Below are 19,534 nucleotides of genomic sequence, written 5' to 3' on the forward strand. Positions count from 1 at the left end.
GTAGCCTTTCTCAATAAACAAGTCATAGTCCCAGCAGTGCACGCTCGTAAATAAAACAGTGAAAAAGAGGCAAGAGTCCGTGCAGTGCTCTGTGTTCGCGAATAAGCATACGTACGTGCCTCTACTGTACATGTAGGTATACGTTTACGTGTAACGCGAGTGTGCGACTCGAATCACTATACGTACACAGTACACACACACACACACATACGCACGCGCACCATACATACGTATGTAGCTACATCCGTGTGTTTATACATGTACAGATATGTGCAAATCCGACGAGTCAAGAGAGGGCCACCGCAAATCGTAATTATTCCCAAGACAGAGCTGAAAAAGTCGCTACACGAGTAGCATTTCAGAAAGGCAAACAACAACGATTCCAGCACACAAAAAATTGTCGCACTGTATACGCCTCGAGCTTTTGAACTCGTTTATAGTTATAAATAAATACAAGTGTAAGGATACGACGTCAAAGAGAATAAAGAGTGCCAGTTACAGTCTCGGCTACAAGGAGCTGAAGAGTCAGCCGACAGGAAAGAAACGAGGCAGTTCGCGGATCTGTTGCTGCTACTGCTGTTGATATAGATACTGCCTGTGCTTAACGTTATAAGTCGTAATATAGGTATTCTCGCAGTCCCACGGGCGAATAGTGCGCTCGGTGCTCTGTGCTCGTTCGTGTGATTGTATCTATATATATACACAAACTCGTGTCTCTCTTCCTCGCTCTCTCGTACCTACATTATACGCTTGCTCTCGGCAGTCTCCAAGTCCGAGTCTGCTGCTGCTATATACTGCTGCTGCTGCTGCTACTGCTTGCGAAAACTCCGTTCGGCAGCGTTATAGGTATATAGACTGCAAATCCCAAGTATCACATGTGTGTGTGAGAAGTGCGTCGTCGCGTTAAAAAGACGAGCTATCTCTACTGCTGTTGCTGCTACTGCTGCTGCCTGCCGTGTACGTGTGCGTGTCTGTGTGTACATTGTTCTTTGGCTACACCTCGGAGAAGAGTGATCGACAACGACGACGAACACGACGACGGCGGTTAACAACGGCACACGACGACGACAGCCATCAGCGGTGCACACCTCATTTATGATAGTCTTCACGGAAAATGAGTCGACATGATGGTACGTGCCTCTGGCTTCTTTTCTCGATTTTTTACCTCTACATGCATATAATACAGACTGCTTGTTCCAAGCGACTATGTGCCTAAGATCGTCAACAGTTTTACTATCCTTATCCGTGTAGTCGTTTGACCTCTCAGAGTATCTCCTCGGACGAGTTACTCTGACGTTAACTTCACTGCCCTCGGTCCCAATCGCCTTCTTTGCATACAATGCATTAAAATAGCTATATAAGCAGTAACGAAGCTCTCGACGATGATGTCCAACGACCTCGTCGACAACGGCATTAGAGCAGAATTTCTTGATGGAGCCCAAGCTCTACATGTTAGCAGACCAGATGGCGCGGTACACGCGATATTTCATCATCGTCAAGAAAAATTGTTAAAATGAAATTTTTATAAACATCTATAGCCATGATATATACTAACACATGAGTATTTGTCTCTATTTACATGCTTTTAACTACACTATTCAATATATCTTCTTCCTTTTTAATTCAATTTACCAATATAATTTTTGTTTGTTCAACAAATTCTATGTCGCTTGGAAATTTATACAATTTTACGAATGTCCCACTTTTTCAAATGTAATGACCATGACACATAAAGCTAAGACTTATAATATCAATTCTTTTATTTGATTTACAGGGGTAAGTTGTGACTCCTGCATGAAAGGAAACTTTCGGGGTCGCCGATATAAGTGCCTGGTGTGCTATGATTATGACTTATGTGCCAGTTGCTACGAAGCCGGTGCTAGCAGCACCAGACACCTTGTTGAGCATCCAATGCAGTGCATACTTACACGATCAGATTTTGGTAAGTTTCATCTCTCTTGTTTGAAGATAAATATAGTTTTAACATAATAATAAATTGATTAGCATGGGTTTTATCAAAAACTTCAACTTCATTTTTACACTTAAGTCATGTTGACAAGTTTAGATTCACTATTCCTCTCAAATAATCAATTTACTGGCAATTTTCCAATATTTTGATCTTTGTGCCATGGACAAAATTTTTTTGGCTTTTATCCATCTTTCTCTGGGAATTTCACATTGTGAACTTACTTTATTTAAGATTTAATGCTTTTGTTATCTTTGTTTGAATAAAATTATTATTGAGAAGAAAAACTTTTATTAAAGTAGATCCTTGCTTTCTTTTATATTTTGTACTAATTCAATATATCCACAGAATTACCTTTGGCAATAAAACATGTGATTACCTTTAGAGAAATAAATATTTTCTGATATTTAAATATTAACTTTCTTGGATATATTATTATGTTTCAGAATTATACTATGGTGGTGAAGGTGTAAGCATTGAACAACCTCAGTCGTTGACTTGTCCATATTGTGCAAGAATGGGATTCACAGAAACCACTTTGCAAGAACATGTTGCTGCAGAACACACAGATGGCCCTTATGAAGTGGTATGTGCACATTTATATTATACAACAAAAGTCATTTATTAAATTGTGAATATCATGAATATTATGATAACGATTAGACCAAAATAGTTTACTTAAATCATGAGCTATATTTTTTTATTATCTCTTAGTATTAGATGTATACAAAAGAGTTATGATTTTATACAAACCTTTTATTTGATTTTCCACACTATCATATATCTACAAACTTTTTCTATGATCTGAACTACTTATAAATCTTGATAAAACAAAAGTTTATCAACATATTAATATGTAAATATATTTTTCATTCAACTTAACCAAATTACCAGTTTTTACAAAATCAATTATTGTTCTTAAAACAAATATTTTTGAAAATATGTGATTATAAATGAGTGATTTTTTTAAATTATAAAAGTAATTCATTTTTTGTTGCTGTCTAAACGTTCAATAAATAATCCTAACAGATATTAAATATTTTATTGGTCATTTTTCATTTTTTTAAAACAAATCATTGTTATTTGGTGATACAAAAATAACCCTTGTTATGTAAATAGTCTTGAACAAAATATTCAATATTCTGATTAACAATTTTTGCAATAAATAAAAAGTGTATCTATTGAATTTAATGCTAAATCAATCAAATTATTGATGAGACAAATACTCATTTGCTTCATAAATAAAAATTTCTCAATTATAGAAAACAGTAAACTTATGTTTCTAACCTAAAATCATTTTTTAATATTTCTATAAATTGTTGAATAACGTTAACATTTCTACACATTTTGATGTCAAACCATTTTTATGCATAGATTTGTCCTGTATGTGCATATTTACCTGGGGGTGAGCCAAACCTTGTCACAGATGATATTGCTGGACACTTAACTCTAGAGCATCGCAGTGGACCAAGAGATTTGATAACATTTCTTGATGAATCAGCTTCCAGTCGACATGGTGTTCGACGAATAACACACCCTAATAGAGGTGTCAATGCATCAAGGCCACGCAGGTAAAATATCGCATTGATAAATGAATTATTTTTAAAATATATTGACTTATCCTATATATTTTTTTTTACCATGTATTTATGAAATATTTTAATTGAATGAAAACTCATCTCATACTTTTTCTATAGGTCTAACATGCATTTCAGTTCCTCGGGTGGACTTAGCCCAAGTAATAGAGATGGTATTGATCCAATAGCTGAATTACTATCACAGTTATCCGGTGTCAGAAGAACTGGAGCTAGTGGTAGCGCAAGCGGAAATGCAGTTCAGAACTCTTCTGCACCAACGCAACTTCAGCAAATCCAAATGCAACTTCAAATTGAACGTCAACAAGTAAGGGTAAGATAAGCAAGACAAACAATTCTTTTATTTGAATGAAAAGAATAGTATATTACTGCCCTAGGCCGCGAAAAACAGAAAAATCCCAGAGTACGTGTAATTAGTGTCCGAGGCGAAGCTGAGGCCGATAAACACGTGCTCTGGGGCTTTCTTTTTTCGCGGCATAGGCCTGTATACTATTTTTCATACACAGTGGCCCAAAAATCGCTCTTCCCGCTTTGCGCAGCAGCAGGGAAGTAGTCACTTTCGGGCCGCTGGTATGAAAATACGTTATTTTTACTAATTCATTTATTCTACATTGTTAATTAACACGTCGTGGCAATGATCGCTAAGCACAAGCTATATTATTCATGACCTTAGTATGCTATTATTCTAAAAAAAAATGACTAACATTGCACATGGTTTACAGGCGGCGCGACAACAATTAGAACGACTGCCAAAGCGTCAGACTCAAGTGATAGGTACAGTTGTCAATGCTGCCAGCAGTAGTGGCAATCATTCGAACACTATGTCGAGCGTTGTAGCAAACAACGCAGCGAGTAACAACAATACCGGAAATGCTGTGAACGCGTCCAGTGCTTCGACATCCTCAATACAAAATTCGACCTTCCTTTTACCACGGTAAGTCAAGATTTTTGGAGAAGCTATAAACTTTTTTCTTCGGTTTTAATTACGAATGAGACAAAACGTTACTTTATTGTTTCAGATGCATTACGAGTACACCTACAGATTCTCAATTACAAAGTATCGAGAGGGAAAGCGCGAATCGCAGTTTGTTTGCTCGTGAACTTGTAGTGAGTACGCTTGTAGAGGCATTACCAGAGTTGGCAGCTCCCGAGCAACAGCCACTTCAAACGCCAACCTCGAGTGTCTCGACAGTCATTAGTAGTCCGGAAACCTCCCCTGGGGCCGCAGCTTCATCTTCTACATCTGCGGCTTCAACTATGATTGCGCCTGTTATTCAGATTCAACAATCACAGTCTCATCAAGCACAACATGGGCAATTAACGCATCAACAACAAACTAGAAAAACACAAGAAAGTGTGAGCAAAAGAGAACACCAACAGAGTAAACCTGTGTCGGGAACAGCAGTTAATCAAGGTCTACCCGCAAATCCGAATGCGCCAACGACAACCCCAGTGATACCACACACACCTCACGTGATACCGCAATCTCTGGTAAATACTTTTCGTTTTTTCAAATTTTGAAGTTCCTATTTTTATTGCACAATTATTTTATTGATATACTTTTTTTCCAATGAATTTAATTTGAAAATAATATGTTATCTCAATGAAGAGGATTTTATGAAGTTGACATGAAAAAGTAAATGTTAGAAAACTCGAACTTTTTTTACTCTTCCTTATTTTCTTTTAATAGCTCTTAAAAGATTTTTATTTTGTTGTTTTCTCATTTGAAAGTATTTTATGTTTGTTTAGAAAAAGGACGTTAAAACTCTTTACGTTTCCCATTATATTTTTCGTGGTTCTAAAATTAGATCAAATTTAATACATTTCGTTTGACTCTTGCAAATACAATGAAAATCTTCTCAAGTGTTTTGTGTCTTATGTATATAAATGAAGAATTTGATTGACCTCGTAATACTACTGTTTCTACAACGATTTTTTTAATGTTTCAAAACATTTATTAAAATAAATATGTTCTATTTAAATATCCATGATCGAAAATTTCGTAGGGCGAATGAAAAAGCTTTTAATTTATTCTCATTTTTTAAATCTTATTATAGTTGATTGATATGAAATTATAAGACTAACGATGCTTATATTTCATGACAAATCAGGTTTTGCAGCAGCCACTGCCAATCCGAAATACCGGCACTGGTACAATAAGAGAGCAACCTACAGCACCCCAGCCACAAGCACCCGCAACGGGAGGCTACCATCGGCCAGGAGTAGGTGTCAACACTGGCCCATCACGACGAAAACCTGTTAGGACCGTAGATGGCCGAAATCAGTCAACCGAACCACCACCACCTCACTAACGATCAATCACTCACTTTCCCTCCGTCGACTCGTCCTGTATAACATACACGAACAAGTTATTATTATTCTCAATCAAAAGCGTCCCTTTTTCTTTATCCTCTAACCCAGGAGAAACTTTTCCTCGATCGATCCAATTACCCCTTCGGTCCAAGGTGTCGCGTAGAAATGATGGTGATGATGCGTTAGGAAAATGTGTGCGAATGAATTATGGAGGAAACTGGAGCGAAATTTTAGTTAAAACGAAAATATGATCAAAAAAATTAATTATTGTTACGAGTGAAGTGAGCTAAGCGAAAAAGAAAACGAAAAGCGAGAAAGTGAAAGCGAACAAGAAAAATGACAACAAAAAAATAATAAATAATGAGAAAGCCCACTAGCACTAGTCCTAGCACTGTTTAGACACACCTCGTCATTATTGTTATTATTATTAATTAATATTATGATTAATGCATATAACATTTACTTACGGATTTATTCACTGAAAATATATTGTGCGCGAATGAGAATGAATTATTCTTTCGGATCGGAGATATAAATAATATGTAAGGGTAATAATTATGATGTAGCAATGTGGCCCTTTACGTTTGTTCTTTGATCGTTTAACTAATTATTATAAATATACAATATATATATTTTTCTCTTCATCGTCTCGAGGTCATAATCAAGGAACGTTGCCTGTTTCATGAGAAAAGAACCACAATGGCGATGACGATGAATTTATATAAAGAATTACAAAATAACTGTGGTGAACCGCTTTTCTCGTTGTGATTAACTTAATGTTTTCAGAGAAAAGTTTGTGGTATGTGAATTATTATTGAGATGGTTATACTCTAACAAGTGCGTCGAATCGATTAACGAAGTGTTGAAGAATCGGGTTGAAATTTGTCGTATAACAAAACAGTGAAAATGTCTGGCTTGTTGTAATATATATATATATAATATATCATTCAAAATTAATAGAGACAATGTTTTTTCTTATAAAAATGTGTGAATTAAATCAAGATTCTCATTCGCGTTGTTTTTTATTGTTGGCCTTTTGTCGATATTTCCTAAAAAATTTTACAATTTAATCACATATTTAATGAATCATTACGTTCTCACTGTTTTACTCTTTTTTTAAAGATATTTTCATTATTTGGTTTTTTAAACAGTTATTTGATGGTTTTATTTTCTTTTTCTCATCTGAAAAATAAGTTTTGTTATTGACGAAGATATCTAAAATCTTATGAACTTTTTAATCCGAATTTGTTTGTCCCTAATATTTTCTATAGAATTTTGTAAAAATTGGCAGATTCAGACGTAGTTAGAGAAAAATGTATCAAGACATGTAATATTTATTTTGAATTTTAAAGTCATGAACTATTTTTTGTGGGAGTTACATCACTGAATGATGTCTATTTAATTCAATTGCAATAAATTACATGGACTGTTTTTCAACTTTAACTTGACTCAATCGAAGAAGTCTCGTCATATTTTTCTGCAATACATTTTCATACATGCATATGGACTCGCAAACGTATTGATTTCATGAATGTAAACAAGATAACCATGGATCTGTACTGTGAGATTGACGGTCAGCTGCGTTGAGAATATCAAAGGCTTTGTAAAACTTATTGATAATTAATGAATAATTCGTCAAAACTCATTGTAATATAGAACAAGAATGTCTGCATCGAATAAAAATAAAAAACATTAAAGTAAAAAATAAGCATTGATTCATTGAGAATAGTATTTCTAAATATATTATTTTTCACTCGAACAATCAGATTCTTGAATAACAATCAAAAATTGCGAAAAAAAAAATACGTAACGTGAAAGATATTGATACAATAAATAAAAACTTTTAGTTCAATATATTGGCTCATTGAACGGTATACAATTTATGTTAAGATTCTTTCCATACATTAAAATTTTGTTCTAACATTTGTAAATTAACTTGTTTATTTTGAGTAGGTTGAAATTGTAATGTAGTTAGTTTTAATTTAATTAATCTGTAAATTAAATTCGCGTGGTGAAAGTACAAAACAAGAAAAATTGTATTGACAAAATTATGTGGAAAAACTTTACTAATAACTTCAACAATGCAATGTTATATTTTTTAATCCAAATTTTATTTCTATCAAATCAATATCAAAAGATAAAGGGAAATAAAAACGATTGACTCAATGCGTTTGTACACGATTATAAATCATAAAATTAAAACATCATATCACTAGAAAAATCCCTATAGTCAAACTACAATTATAATTTTCAAAAAAGGTTCCAATGCGAGTTAGATCATACCGTGTGCAGGTAAAATCCTTGTATTGTCAATTCGATGGTGAATGAACTGATTGTCTGCTATACGCCATAAAGGCTCCTTAGATGTTTTTCTCTACTGTCAGTGTCACTCTTTCATCGCACGTGAGTACACGATTGAAACAAAATTGAGGAGCCTGAGTTGAGTTCATTTAAAAATAACGCGCGAATTTGGCAATAATCATACAATGAGCATGTTGACAGAAACCATAGAAGATTCAAAAAATTCCGAAGAACCGTGTCAGGAAAATGTTGAGGAACAAACGGAAATTAAAAGCGAAGCACAGAGCATTACACACAAGCGTTTGGTAGACTTGACCAACGATGCAATTTTTAATATACTTCAAAGTGATCCCATGTTGTCAGACTTGCCTCCCAATCCTACGGCAGAAGAGATAAGAGCTCAGAAAGCTGTCGCTGAAGGACAAGCTATTACTTTGTTTATTGAAAGAGGAGCTTTACCAACTCTCCCAATTGTGGTTTGTAACTTTTGAACCTATCGGTTGTTGAACTCGTGAAAGTTTGCAAATTAAATTATTTTTTAAAGAAAGTCTTATTCCATTCTATCAAACTGTATATTTTCTTTACAGGTACCTATTAAATCTACATCTATAGCAGAAGTTAAAAAAGCAGTAAAAAGAGCAACTAACTTAGCTATGGAACGTACAGGAGTGACTTACAAAATAAGTTGGAAAAGTGTATGGAAGAGATATTGGTTGTCTTTCGAAGGACTCAAATTGATGAATGATTTTGACAATATAGATAGCTATGGTATTACAAATAAATCTCGCTTAAGATTTGTAAAAAGGAAAACAGAGAAAAAAAGTAAATAATAGATTCAACTCTTATACAGATTTATTTGTACACTTGTTTATTAAATCACAACAATTTTTTTATGTACACAATTATGTAATATAGACTAAGTGTTCTCTACTTTACTTTCTCTCTTTACTTTTGGCTTGAGAATCTCTATTTTTAATTCAGGTAATATATCCTCCAACATCATGCATGTGAGTTCAAAAGCAGCAGATTCATTATTATTGGTAATGATAAGATGCTTCAATGTACTTATTCTGTATAAACTTTCTAATCCTCTTTCTGTTAATTTTGGACAATCTGAGACATCTAAGTACTCAAGATTCGGAAACAAGTTTGAAATTCTATCCATGAACCAATCATCAAACTCAGGTGATCTAGCAAAAATGGCTCTACGAATTCTGGGTAAATTTTGAAAATTTTCCAATCCTTCATAGTAAAGAACAACATCACTAGCATCAAATTCTATTGCAACATAATTAGCATCAAATTTATTAGGAATATCCACAGATTTTGTTTTTTCATCCAAACTAAACCACTCGTCATGACCTTTAAATTTGACTTTTCCTCCTCTGTATATTAGAAAGTAGGCCATTGCTAAATCTGTGCCCAATGCATGGTGTCTTGCAATTTCAAACTTTTGTAGTTCTTTTTCTCTTTCAATATTCTTTGCTTTAACTAAATCACTGAAACCCCCTGGAGTAAAGGTAGCATCTAATTGAAAGAATTTGATAAGTTTATTATCAGGGCCAATGCCTAAAGCTCTCTCCTCAGTCATTTCGATCAAAGGTTTTCTCCATTCTTTCAATCTTCTTTCTGGCTTTTCATCAGATTTTTTAAATAGTTCAGTTTCATTTATATTATATTGACTACTCGATGTATGTAATTGTTGATTAGATTGATAATTTGAAAAGAAAAGCTTTGGGCATTTGATACTTCTCAATAATTTTTGAGGAATCATAATTGTCTGACTCGGTTTAAAACCCAATCTATAAAATATAAACAAAATAGTATAGTGAGAAATATTTCAAGAATTCTAAAGTTGTTTTACTTCAATACAAACATGCTGATTTTCTCACTTAAAATGTTTATTGATGACTTATTAACCGATGACAATATAAAACTCTTCTGCACGTTGTATGACTCGGCTAGCGTCATCTGACGGTCTTACAGTATATTAAAAAAGCGTAAGAGTTCGGCGCCGCGCCGCACGACATATGCGCAATAGTGATTAGTAAACACAAGCCACAGCTGACAGCATTGAGCTTACAGTGAACACCGTGCGTTTAACCTTTAGAGTTTAGTTAAACATAACAAATTTAAAAAAAAATGAATTCAGAAGAAAAAGTCGGTACCCTTGTCGATGAAGCATTAAAACGCAAAGAAAAACTAAATGCTCTGAAGAAAAGAAAAGCTGAGGATATTACAGGAGACAAAGATTCAGAAGCAAAACTACCGGCGTAAGTATATAATAAAAACAAGTAAAACTATAATTAATAAAAAGCCATTTGAATAATTTCATTTTTTGTTTCTAGGCCTAAATTTCGAAGTTATAAACCGTTGGACGAGAGCTTGAAAGAAAAGTCTTTAGGTGATGCTAAGCCCGGTGATGCAGAAGCTGAAGTTAAAGATCAGCTTGATGCTGCCACACAAAGACCAGTTATCGAAGAATTGGTAAAATATTATATTTCTTTTACTTTACATATCATTCATTTAATTCATTCAATTTACTGTAATAAATTTTCTGCACAGGATATCAATAATCTTGCACCGAGAAAGCTTGATTGGGACTTGAAAAGAGATGTTTCTAAAAAATTAGAAAAATTACAAAGAAGAACGCAAAAGGCAATTGCTGAATTGATTTTAGAAAGATTGAGAGCACAAAAAGATATTTCTGATGCTACAACGGTTGGAGATAATTTACCTTTATCTAAATGAAAATTTATAATTATAAAATCTTAAGAACTGTACATATTGACTTGAATATTTTTGTAAATAAAATATACAAACATTTATTAGTATAAATGAATTTATATTTGTACCCTAATTGATTCCATTACACTCATAAGTTAATTTTGCACTTCAACTTTTAATAGTAGTTTCTTAGAAGAAATACTGCTATCCGTTTTTAATGTTCTCAAATTATTAGTTATAAGTACGAAATTTTTTTTTTATATTTATTATACATAATTACACAACAGAATTCCACTTGTTTAAAAATGTTTATAAAGTATTTTTTATTACATACTTTCAATAGAAACCAATAATTTAACATAATTTCTACATTGTAATGAAAATAGTTTTGGATCAACATAGCCCCATTGTTTTCAAACATTCATTCAAAAATATTCATATCAATGGTGAACATTTTTTCATTACTCACTTAAGTTTAAATATATGTCAACTTAAAGATGCGTTAAAATTAAATTTAATATATGTAAATATAAAAATTGTCGGCGACTAATAATCTTTGAATCTTTATGACAAAATATCATGAGAGAATATTTCTAATGTGTTATAAGTTTACTGTACATTGAACAAATATTTTTACATATATATTTTGGCAAAAATTTGAATCATTTTCAATGCATGGTATAAATTAAGAAATAGCTAATAATATACTTATTAAAAATAAAGCATTCACACAAATTCTTTCATGGTTCATCAAGATTTTCAGATGAATTCTAAATAATACTTTGATAAAAACATCTGCCTTGTGTATTAGGAACTATTTGCAAACGAAGCTAAACTTGAAATTTTTTCCTCTTTCATTAATAAATCCAAGTCACCAATCACGCAAATGTGATAGAACTAAAGAAACTAAATGAACAAAACCAATAAATTATTGCATCTGATATTTTTTGTCAGCTAATTTATACAACTCCTTAAATGATGAACTGTACACTGGAATTATATTTACTAAACCACACGAACCAACAGAGTTACATTCAAATTTACATTTTTCAAAAGCAGACGATCATTTTTTGCACGCTAAACTGCATACACTCATTATCTATAAAATATCTTTGTTTTTTAACTACAGCTGCACACGGAAATAGCTCAAACTTTAGTGAAAAATTAAAAAAAGTTTCACGTTGCTCGTCGGTTTTCATATTCAGGTCTTGGATCCATTATCAAATTGTTCAATCTGGCTGATTTTGAATATTCATTCACTTTCTGCACAGAAAACTGTGTTGTATTTCTGAAATAAAAAATTGATATATTAGTATAAATAAAATGATTGAAATAAAAAATTAACTAGTTTAAGAAATTTCAAGATGTTACCTTAAATCTAAGTTTTTAAGTGATTGACATCTTAGTAAGTGGTCAAGACTAAGATCAGTCAATAATCTACAACCATTCAATTTAAGTGACACAAGTGTTGTAACAGTTATAGCAGGTGGTGATGTGATTTGAGCGATTCCAGCATCAGTGATCCGTGAACACGTTGACAAATCAAGACTTTCAAGATTTGTCAAATGTTGAGCTATGTAACGCATTGAAATATCAGATATATCACAACCTTTTAATGATAAATTTCGTAAATTTTTGAGTCTTGATGTTTTGTCAATTAATCCAGGACGCGAATCACTTGGTGGACTTAAAATTTCTCGTAAGCTGGAGTCATTGAAACCTAATTTTAAATGAATAAGATCATGTTTCTAGCTAATTCGTTTTTAGTATGAAAAATTTAACAATTTAGACAATTACCAGCAACGAAATCTAAGTCAAGACTGACCAAGGGTGGGCATGCTGACGTGTTCAGTGCACAAACACCAGCCCAATTGCAACCTTTCAATGACAAGTTCCTCAGAGGTGATAATCTACTGAGAAGCCAAGCAAGCTGTTTCTTAGCAACGTTGGTCCAGTCGAGCAATAAAGTTTCTGGTTGGTGTTGAATAATATTTGTTAAATGAGTAGCTGATAGTGTATTATTGGATAAATCCATTGTTCTCCATGGATTAGTGTCCCGTGGACTTTTGGGCCAGCCCCTGATCGATTTATCATAATTTTATTAAATTATTAAAGAATATTTTGGTACAAGTATTTATTTAAAAAAATACACACGGCTTTTCATGTGTTTCTTTCTTTTGATTTGGAGATACTGTTGGCAATTTTTTCGGTGACTGACGCTGCTGAGGTGAATTGGTTTGGTGTGGTTGCTGATTTTGCTGTTGGTTCTGTTGATGCCACTGAGGAGGAGGCGTTTTCTGTTCTCGATGATTATTATGAGAATTACTATTATTAGGACTGGTATTGTTATGCTTATTTGTCTTTTCTGTATGATTATTGGCTAGCTCATTTTGGTAGTCCATCTTTGGTTCTTCATCTGATATTTCCTGACCATTCTTATCATCCTAAAACAATAGATTTTTGATTTATAATAATTGATTTGATAAAAATGAAATGTTCTACACCTTTGAATAAATATCAATTATTTATTTACACAGGATCTATTCGTTATTGTATGTAAATAAATTATTGTTATCTATTTTAACAGAAAAACTTCAGAAGTACCTCATTTGACGTCAATTTCTGGATTTTGTTTGATGGTTCTGACTCTACAGGTGAATTTCTGGAAGAGCTTGGCGAAGCGTTACTTTTCCTTGGCCGTCCTTTTGGAGCTCTTTGTTTGCTTTCTAAATTTCTTCCACTTTCGCAACATGTTGGACACTCCCAACTATTAGGGATATCATCACTTATGGACATATTCTGCACATCTTTTCCGGTGCAATCAGGATGAACAATTTCATAACAAATTGAACATTCCATGAGATTAGATTCTGCCGTTGGAGCCTGCTTTCCCATCAATGGAGCAGGAGTTTGACCCCAACCATCAAGACCACAAAATTTACACGACGCTGTGACTGGTAACATTGGCCTGAGACATTGCCGCATCATACACGTTTGTTTAGCACGACCAGATCCTCCAAATTTGACCATATCAAGGCAATAAACACATTCAGCGCAATCAGCGCGCGTGCAGGCTTCACATTTCTTACATCGAGTACGACGCCTACGTGGACCAGTGGATTTATGTTCACCCGAAGATCTTGGGTATTTCCTGGGTCGGCCCATACCCAATTTTTCACGTTCAACTGAAGTTAGTATTGGTGGAGGTGGAAGAACTGGCAAACCGGTCACTGCCTCATCTGGACTATCATGTCTATGTTGTTCGACCAAACAACGAACATCATGTATTAGAGCAATAGGATCTTTAATAAGTTCTGGAACATTTTTTTTTGTAGAAGGGAGTGCGTGCAGATACATAACAATTGATTTGAGGCCATGAAGTTCCATAGATGTTAAATGAACATGTTTGGTGTGCTTGGGTGTAAGATGATGACTTTGATCTTCAGAAATATCCAAATGACTACGCCCAAGTAGAACATGAACATACCTTTCTAAAACGTACCTGTAAAAATTTATTTAATTAAAAACAAGTTCATAAAAACATTTTTATAAATCAAGGTCAAGAGAAAACTTACCATAACATTTCAGTAAAAAATGGGTATCGAAATTTGTGAGGCACTTTTGTAGCTTCCTCAACTTGGGCAATCTTTAATTGCTTATCAATTCCATAGCTGTGCAAAAAATTGCCTCCAAAAACAAGTGAATCAGCCGGAGTATAAACAGCATGTATCCATCCAGTTGGTATAAACATGGTCATACCAGCTGAAAGAGTTATTCTACCACATTTATCTACCATGTCTCCGAAAAAAACGTCCGACTGTTTACCACTCAGCACCCATTGCTGATAACGAGCTAAATTTTTCTCCGTGGGTGGTATGAGCCAGAAAATTTTGGCACCTTTTAAAATATGATACCATACACTGGTACCACCAAAATCCACGTGGAAGTCTGTATAACATCCTTTAACTGACATTAAGCAATATTTTTGAACTTTAGGATACATCATGTCCTCAAGAAGATTTGTGGCTTCTACTTGTTGTTCTTTTAGATGTTTGGGCCAAACAGAGCTGACCCAATCAACTTGGCGCACTATTGTTGGCGATTGAACGTAATTTTCTAATTTAGTGTGACTAAATTCTAACGAGATCACGTTCAATAAACGAGTCCTTTCTTCTTCTTCATAGTACTTTTGCCACTCTTTCATGGTCATCTCTTCATTTTTTTGTGTATTGACGTCCATAACATCGAGTAACCGTCTCGAGCCTAGAATCAAATTAAAGTGTTTATTTTGCATAAGATCAACTTGCATGTAAGAGATTTCATGAGAATACTACTGACCAACACATGTCCTGACATCGTGAACGCTGAAGTTGGAGCTGGGTACTCGTATACCCAAGCCAGCTTTGTCCTTGATCAGCAGAGGTATGCCGAAGCCGTGCTTTTGGAAGTACGACACGGTGAGTTCTTCACCGGTCATTTCGCGATACAATCCATTGAAGTTTTTCAAATTGTACTTGTCGCTCTCAATTTTCTCTTCCACGAGAAAACCTCGTCTACCTTCGAGCTCTTCATCGCCGAAAGCCCAGTCATCAGTGTAAAATTTCTTCGTTCGTTCTCGCTGCAAGATAAGAAGTAGTTAGTTTTTGATCTATCTTTCGGTTATTATAAGCTATGCACTAAATTATGCCCCGAAGCGCAGAGTTGAACGATCAGACAAAGGTGTGAAGTTATGACCAAAGCTCAGCACAAGAAGCGGTGTGAGAAGTTTGACTCTACTGTCATTTTAATAAGCACGTGGTCGCGAATGCTTGGAGCCATCCGTTTGTATACAAAATGCCGTTAAGTGCAATAAATATTTAAGTTAGCAGAAAAGAATCTACTGATTGGATAATAATTATTCAACGCAGCTCAGAATGAACTTGATTAAAAATCGAAAAATGAATAAATTACATCATCTTTTTTGATTGAAAATTATTATTGCAAGGTAATAGCGGGAAATTGAAAGTAGAGTAATCATCGAACTTTACCGAATGAAATTTCTCATATCAAGATTGCAATGACAAAGCAAAGAGAGAGAAAGGCAAGTGGAACGCGTGCGAGGCGATAGAGCGCGTGCTTTTGTTTTCGCTTCATAGCTGCTGCGACGATGGGTGTTAGCGCGAAGAGGGTAGGCAGGAGACACGAGGCGGGCCTTCACGAGCGCGGGGGGTTATATTTCGTTGAAAAGTACATCACATAAGATCACACGAATACAAGTAAACAATTGAAGAGACTCACCAATCGTCGCTTGACGGGCTGATTGTTCATGGTTGCGTTGGCGGCAGAGGTGTCTATTCCTTGCATCTTTCCTGAGTCGGCCATTGCGAGCACGCCGTCGACCGCGTAGTATTATGCTATCCCTCGACACCAGACTCGAGTGTGCACACCGGGAATCACATATACACAGATGATCCAAGTGTATGTGTGTGAGTATATAATCGTATATAATACTATATATTATGCATGTGTTGTTATATACGCATACACGCTGGGCTGCTGCTACTGTATGCGCAGCGGTCTTTACGAGCACCTTTATATATGTCTGTATTATTCCAGAACGAGAGTGCGAGAGAAAGTGGTAAAGAGAGAGAGAGAGAGAGAGAGATAGAGAGATGAATATACTAATGATGACTATATACGTATCCGCGCGTAATAATTGGTGCACTGCGGGTTGCACGATGCGCCGCAATGGAACACTACGAGGCTGCTCCTAGATGAACACTTGCGCGGGTACTGTGCACTGCGGGGCTCGGTCGAGCTGGCGGAAGAATTTTTTGTAGCAGCCGATGTGTATAGGTCTCCCCTGCTACTACTGTGCTGTACCTTGTTGCGAGCTCCGATGCTACTGCTATACTACTGCACTGGGACTCGGCGTTGTAAACTGGGTCTAAGCCTGCACGTTGCTCTCTCGCCCGAAGCTGAATATTCATCGGTATAGGTACACTGCGCGGCCCGACGGAGAGAAAGAGAGCTGTTCTCGGCACTACTGCGTTCGTTCACATGCGCGCGCGCGCGCGCACTACGACAATCGTATAGTGGTCACACTCCTGCGCACCGCGTTGTGAAAGTACCTTAATGTTAGTCTGCACTCACACGTGAAGGCTTCGGTTCTTTTTGCTTTGAAACTGCCGTTTCGAGCTTACCGACATCATGGTGCGTAACATATTTTTATAATAAAAGATCGAACAGAGATCGAACATTAATTTGTTTAAACTTTATTTAACTCTTCTTTGAAGTCTCTAAGTTAATAATTTCTATGCGTGATGAAGCGAATCGTTTGCTGCACTTTGTATACTTTACAATGAAAGTTTTTTTTGTCAAATGTGATCAGTGAGGTTAAGGCGAAAATAGCCACACGTGCAAAATTCAATTTAACAATTTTAGAAGTTGTTTGTTTAAAAAATGTCGATCCATCTCAAAGAATATTAACTACGATTTCGTGAAAAATGAGTCACCAATGTTAGAAATTATAATTTAAACTGAAAATTCAAGTTCTCTGTCAGGTGATGAATATGACTAATAATACTAATCATGTCCTTCATTTTTTCAGTCTCTCATTGTGCCTCCTAAATACAACCACATCCTTCGTGTTGTCGGTACCAACATCGATGGTAACCGAAACATCATGTTCGCCATGACGGCGATCAAGGGTGTTGGTCGTCGTTATGCCAACATTGTTTTGAAGAAGGCTGATGTCGATCTCAAGAAAAGGGCCGGTGAATTGACCGACGATGAGGTAAGATATCCGAATATTTGTGATAAGATAGAGAGCCGCTGCCGTATGAGTTTGCTCATTTTTTCATTAACTTATAGATTTATTTTCTTTCAGGTTGAAAAAGTCATTACGATCATGGCTAACCCCCGCCAGTTCAAGATTCGAGACTGGTTCTTGAACAGACAAAAGGACATTGTTGACGGAAAATACAGTCAAGTAAGTATCATTGACATGATATATCGATATTGCATTTGTTTACATAAACAAACAGTTAGCACAATAACACGGTTGGTTATTAAACTCAATTTATAATCGACTGGTAGCTTGTGCCAAAGAAACTGCGTAATTCTCAACATTACATTTGATAACACCTGAAGTTGGAAAATAATTGAATGCGCAACATAAAATTAAAAATTTTTGATTTGTCTATTCTTTAATATTTATTTATTAATGATACTGTTGCAACACTATGCTATCAAATTTAAATCATTATTAATAAACAACTTTTTTTTTTATAGCTGACATCCTCAAATTTAGATTCCAAACTCCGTGAGGATTTGGAGAGAATGAAGAAAATCCGTGCCCACAGAGGTCTTCGTCACTACTGGGGTCTCCGTGTGCGCGGTCAGCACACCAAGACTACTGGCAGACGTGGTCGCACTGTTGGTGTATCTAAGAAGAAGTAATTTATTACTAATATATCCAAGATGGAAATAAGTGTTCTACTGTGGATTTGGTGTATCCAAATAGATGTAATTTATTAAGAAAATCCATATCCAAGGGGAATAAAATATTTTCAATTGGATTTCAGTCTATTTTATTTACATATTTTATACTTTCTTGGCATCATATAAACATACCATTCTCTATCAAGCAAGCCTTTAAATAACACCAGTTTAGTTTAAATTGAAGTATAGATTATTATTGTAATATTTCCTTAATCCCTATCCCTATGATTATTTAAATAATCTTTGCATTATTTTTCAAGAAATTGAATAGCTTTTTAAGAACAAAATTCACTTGAAAAATTTGTCTAATTAAATTATTTCAATTTTCAATAAAACCAAAGAAAAGTAAAATTCTTCTATTACCAAGAACTAATATCTTTCTTTTTATTTTTAAATATAAAGAGAAGGATGAAAAAATTATTTCGTAGTAATTACGTAAAATTTATTTTTAAAATATGTATAAACGACTTTTTAGTAAAGTACTTCAAATAAGTTTTTAATGACATCGAAAACGCTAGCGTAACGATCTTTCCATAAAAAATGAAAACAAAAGTGAACTATATACGCAGTGAAACATTAATTTACATCAAGTCACAATTGTGTAGAGAAGCGAAAGAAAAATTGTAAAACTTTCAGATAAGATATAACAATTTATACAACGTAAGATCGTGTAATATTCATAATTAAGTATACATTGCGATGCCATTCGGAAATAAAGCAGGGAAATACTTGCAAGTGGAGTTATCCGCTCGCAATGAAAATACGTAATTAGGAATGCAGATAATTTGAAAAATTTTATTATAAAAATGCACTTCATTACAAAATCCAGTACTTATTCGTGTTTAAATTAAAAACAAAATATCCGGCAAACTCGTTAAATGTATAAATATAAAAAATAATTAAACATCGTCGTTGGCAAAGTTTCAAATTGATGCGTCGAAGCTTCGTAACGAATTCAAATAATAAAGTAATCATCGACCAGCGAGTTGTGGGTATGCACACGATACTTCCAGGAATTGTCGTTCGCCTTACGCTAGTCGACTGACATAATTGCGCGTACAAAGCCCAACGAGTCTCATTCTCGACTGGCGTTTGATTTATCGCGTTTTGGCAGACGACTTTTGTAACCGATTTACCAATGAAATACTCT

General features: G+C 34.7%; 6 protein-coding genes across 8 annotated transcripts; 4 read left to right on the top strand and 2 right to left on the bottom strand.

The window, feature by feature from the left end:
* The first annotated feature begins 604 nt into the window (after positions 1 to 604).
* LOC106659162 (E3 ubiquitin-protein ligase KCMF1-like) lies at positions 605 to 7,579 on the top strand. The gene is made up of 8 exons (XM_014381559.2): positions 605 to 1,130; positions 1,775 to 1,942; positions 2,413 to 2,552; positions 3,341 to 3,537; positions 3,664 to 3,874; positions 4,284 to 4,495; positions 4,581 to 5,052; positions 5,673 to 7,579. The coding sequence occupies exons 1-8, from the start codon at positions 1,115 to 1,117 to the stop codon at positions 5,871 to 5,873; spliced, it is 1,617 nt and encodes a 538-aa protein (XP_014237045.1). The 5' UTR covers positions 605 to 1,114; the 3' UTR covers positions 5,874 to 7,579.
* Positions 7,580 to 7,671: 92 nt separating this feature from the next.
* On the top strand, positions 7,672 to 9,072 carry LOC106658975 (U11/U12 small nuclear ribonucleoprotein 25 kDa protein). Its single transcript, XM_014381208.2, has 2 exons — positions 7,672 to 8,651; positions 8,763 to 9,072. Exons 1-2 carry the CDS (start codon positions 8,361 to 8,363, stop codon positions 9,003 to 9,005), a joined length of 534 nt encoding a protein of 177 aa, XP_014236694.1. The 5' UTR covers positions 7,672 to 8,360; the 3' UTR covers positions 9,006 to 9,072.
* LOC106658974 (distal membrane-arm assembly complex protein 2) lies at positions 9,010 to 10,259 on the bottom strand. 3 transcript variants are annotated; one of them, XM_014381204.2, is made up of 2 exons: positions 10,040 to 10,259; positions 9,010 to 9,977 (listed from the first exon to the last, which is right to left on the bottom strand). In XM_014381204.2, the coding sequence occupies exons 1-2, from the start codon at positions 10,144 to 10,146 to the stop codon at positions 9,092 to 9,094; spliced, it is 993 nt and encodes a 330-aa protein (XP_014236690.1). In that variant the 5' UTR covers positions 10,147 to 10,259; the 3' UTR covers positions 9,010 to 9,091. The 3 variants fall into 3 exon arrangements, with proteins under 3 accessions (XP_014236690.1, XP_014236691.1, XP_014236692.1); XM_014381205.1 differs by having other exon boundaries at positions 10,052 to 10,154; XM_014381206.2 differs by having other exon boundaries at positions 10,068 to 10,151.
* Positions 10,227 to 10,994, top strand: LOC106658977 (coiled-coil domain-containing protein 12). Its single transcript, XM_014381210.2, has 3 exons — positions 10,227 to 10,448; positions 10,524 to 10,662; positions 10,741 to 10,994. The coding sequence occupies exons 1-3, from the start codon at positions 10,318 to 10,320 to the stop codon at positions 10,924 to 10,926; spliced, it is 456 nt and encodes a 151-aa protein (XP_014236696.1). The 5' UTR covers positions 10,227 to 10,317; the 3' UTR covers positions 10,927 to 10,994.
* A 197-nt stretch (positions 10,995 to 11,191) lies between these two features.
* LOC106658971 (jmjC domain-containing histone demethylation protein 1-like) lies at positions 11,192 to 16,848 on the bottom strand. The gene is made up of 8 exons (XM_014381201.2): positions 16,180 to 16,848; positions 15,241 to 15,520; positions 14,478 to 15,165; positions 13,507 to 14,404; positions 13,057 to 13,346; positions 12,700 to 12,980; positions 12,274 to 12,622; positions 11,192 to 12,190 (listed from the first exon to the last, which is right to left on the bottom strand). The coding sequence occupies exons 1-8, from the start codon at positions 16,261 to 16,263 to the stop codon at positions 12,079 to 12,081; spliced, it is 2,982 nt and encodes a 993-aa protein (XP_014236687.1). The 5' UTR covers positions 16,264 to 16,848; the 3' UTR covers positions 11,192 to 12,078.
* A 151-nt stretch (positions 16,849 to 16,999) lies between these two features.
* LOC106658976 (40S ribosomal protein S18-like) lies at positions 17,000 to 18,461 on the top strand. Its single transcript, XM_014381209.2, has 4 exons — positions 17,000 to 17,094; positions 17,492 to 17,677; positions 17,771 to 17,872; positions 18,175 to 18,461. The coding sequence occupies exons 1-4, from the start codon at positions 17,092 to 17,094 to the stop codon at positions 18,340 to 18,342; spliced, it is 459 nt and encodes a 152-aa protein (XP_014236695.2). The 5' UTR covers positions 17,000 to 17,091; the 3' UTR covers positions 18,343 to 18,461.
* The last annotated feature ends 1,073 nt before the right edge of the window (positions 18,462 to 19,534 follow it).

This window comes from Trichogramma pretiosum, unplaced genomic scaffold, assembly GCF_000599845.2.
Source record: "Trichogramma pretiosum strain Unisexual culture from Peru unplaced genomic scaffold, Tpre_2.0 scaffold28, whole genome shotgun sequence".
NCBI classification, from domain to species: Eukaryota; Metazoa; Arthropoda; class Insecta; order Hymenoptera; family Trichogrammatidae; genus Trichogramma; species Trichogramma pretiosum.

Coding starts and splice junctions, on each gene's coding strand:
- LOC106659162 (XM_014381559.2), top strand. Junction 1,943..2,412: donor ACTTACACGATCAGATTTTG/GTAAGTTTCATC, acceptor ATTATGTTTCAG/AATTATACTATGGTGGTGAA. Junction 3,875..4,283: donor TTGAACGTCAACAAGTAAGG/GTAAGATAAGCA, acceptor CATGGTTTACAG/GCGGCGCGACAACAATTAGA.
- LOC106658975 (XM_014381208.2), top strand. CDS start 8,361: ATGAGCATGTTGACAGAAACCATAGAAGATTCAAAAAATTCCGAAGAA. Junction 8,652..8,762: donor TACCAACTCTCCCAATTGTG/GTTTGTAACTTT, acceptor TTTTCTTTACAG/GTACCTATTAAATCTACATC.
- LOC106658974 (XM_014381204.2), bottom strand. CDS start 10,146: ATGACGCTAGCCGAGTCATACAACGTGCAGAAGAGTTTTATATTGTCA. Junction 9,978..10,039: donor ATCAGCATGTTTGTATTGAA/GTAAAACAACTT, acceptor TATATTTTATAG/ATTGGGTTTTAAACCGAGTC.
- LOC106658977 (XM_014381210.2), top strand. CDS start 10,318: ATGAATTCAGAAGAAAAAGTCGGTACCCTTGTCGATGAAGCATTAAAA. Junction 10,449..10,523: donor TCAGAAGCAAAACTACCGGC/GTAAGTATATAA, acceptor TTTTGTTTCTAG/GCCTAAATTTCGAAGTTATA. Junction 10,663..10,740: donor GACCAGTTATCGAAGAATTG/GTAAAATATTAT, acceptor TTTTCTGCACAG/GATATCAATAATCTTGCACC.
- LOC106658971 (XM_014381201.2), bottom strand. CDS start 16,263: ATGGCCGACTCAGGAAAGATGCAAGGAATAGACACCTCTGCCGCCAAC. Junction 12,623..12,699: donor TGACTTAGATTTCGTTGCTG/GTAATTGTCTAA, acceptor ATTTAAAATTAG/GTTTCAATGACTCCAGCTTA. Junction 12,191..12,273: donor CTTAAAAACTTAGATTTAAG/GTAACATCTTGA, acceptor TTTTTATTTCAG/AAATACAACACAGTTTTCTG.
- LOC106658976 (XM_014381209.2), top strand. Junction 17,678..17,770: donor GTGAATTGACCGACGATGAG/GTAAGATATCCG, acceptor ATTTTCTTTCAG/GTTGAAAAAGTCATTACGAT. Junction 17,873..18,174: donor TTGACGGAAAATACAGTCAA/GTAAGTATCATT, acceptor TTTTTTTTATAG/CTGACATCCTCAAATTTAGA.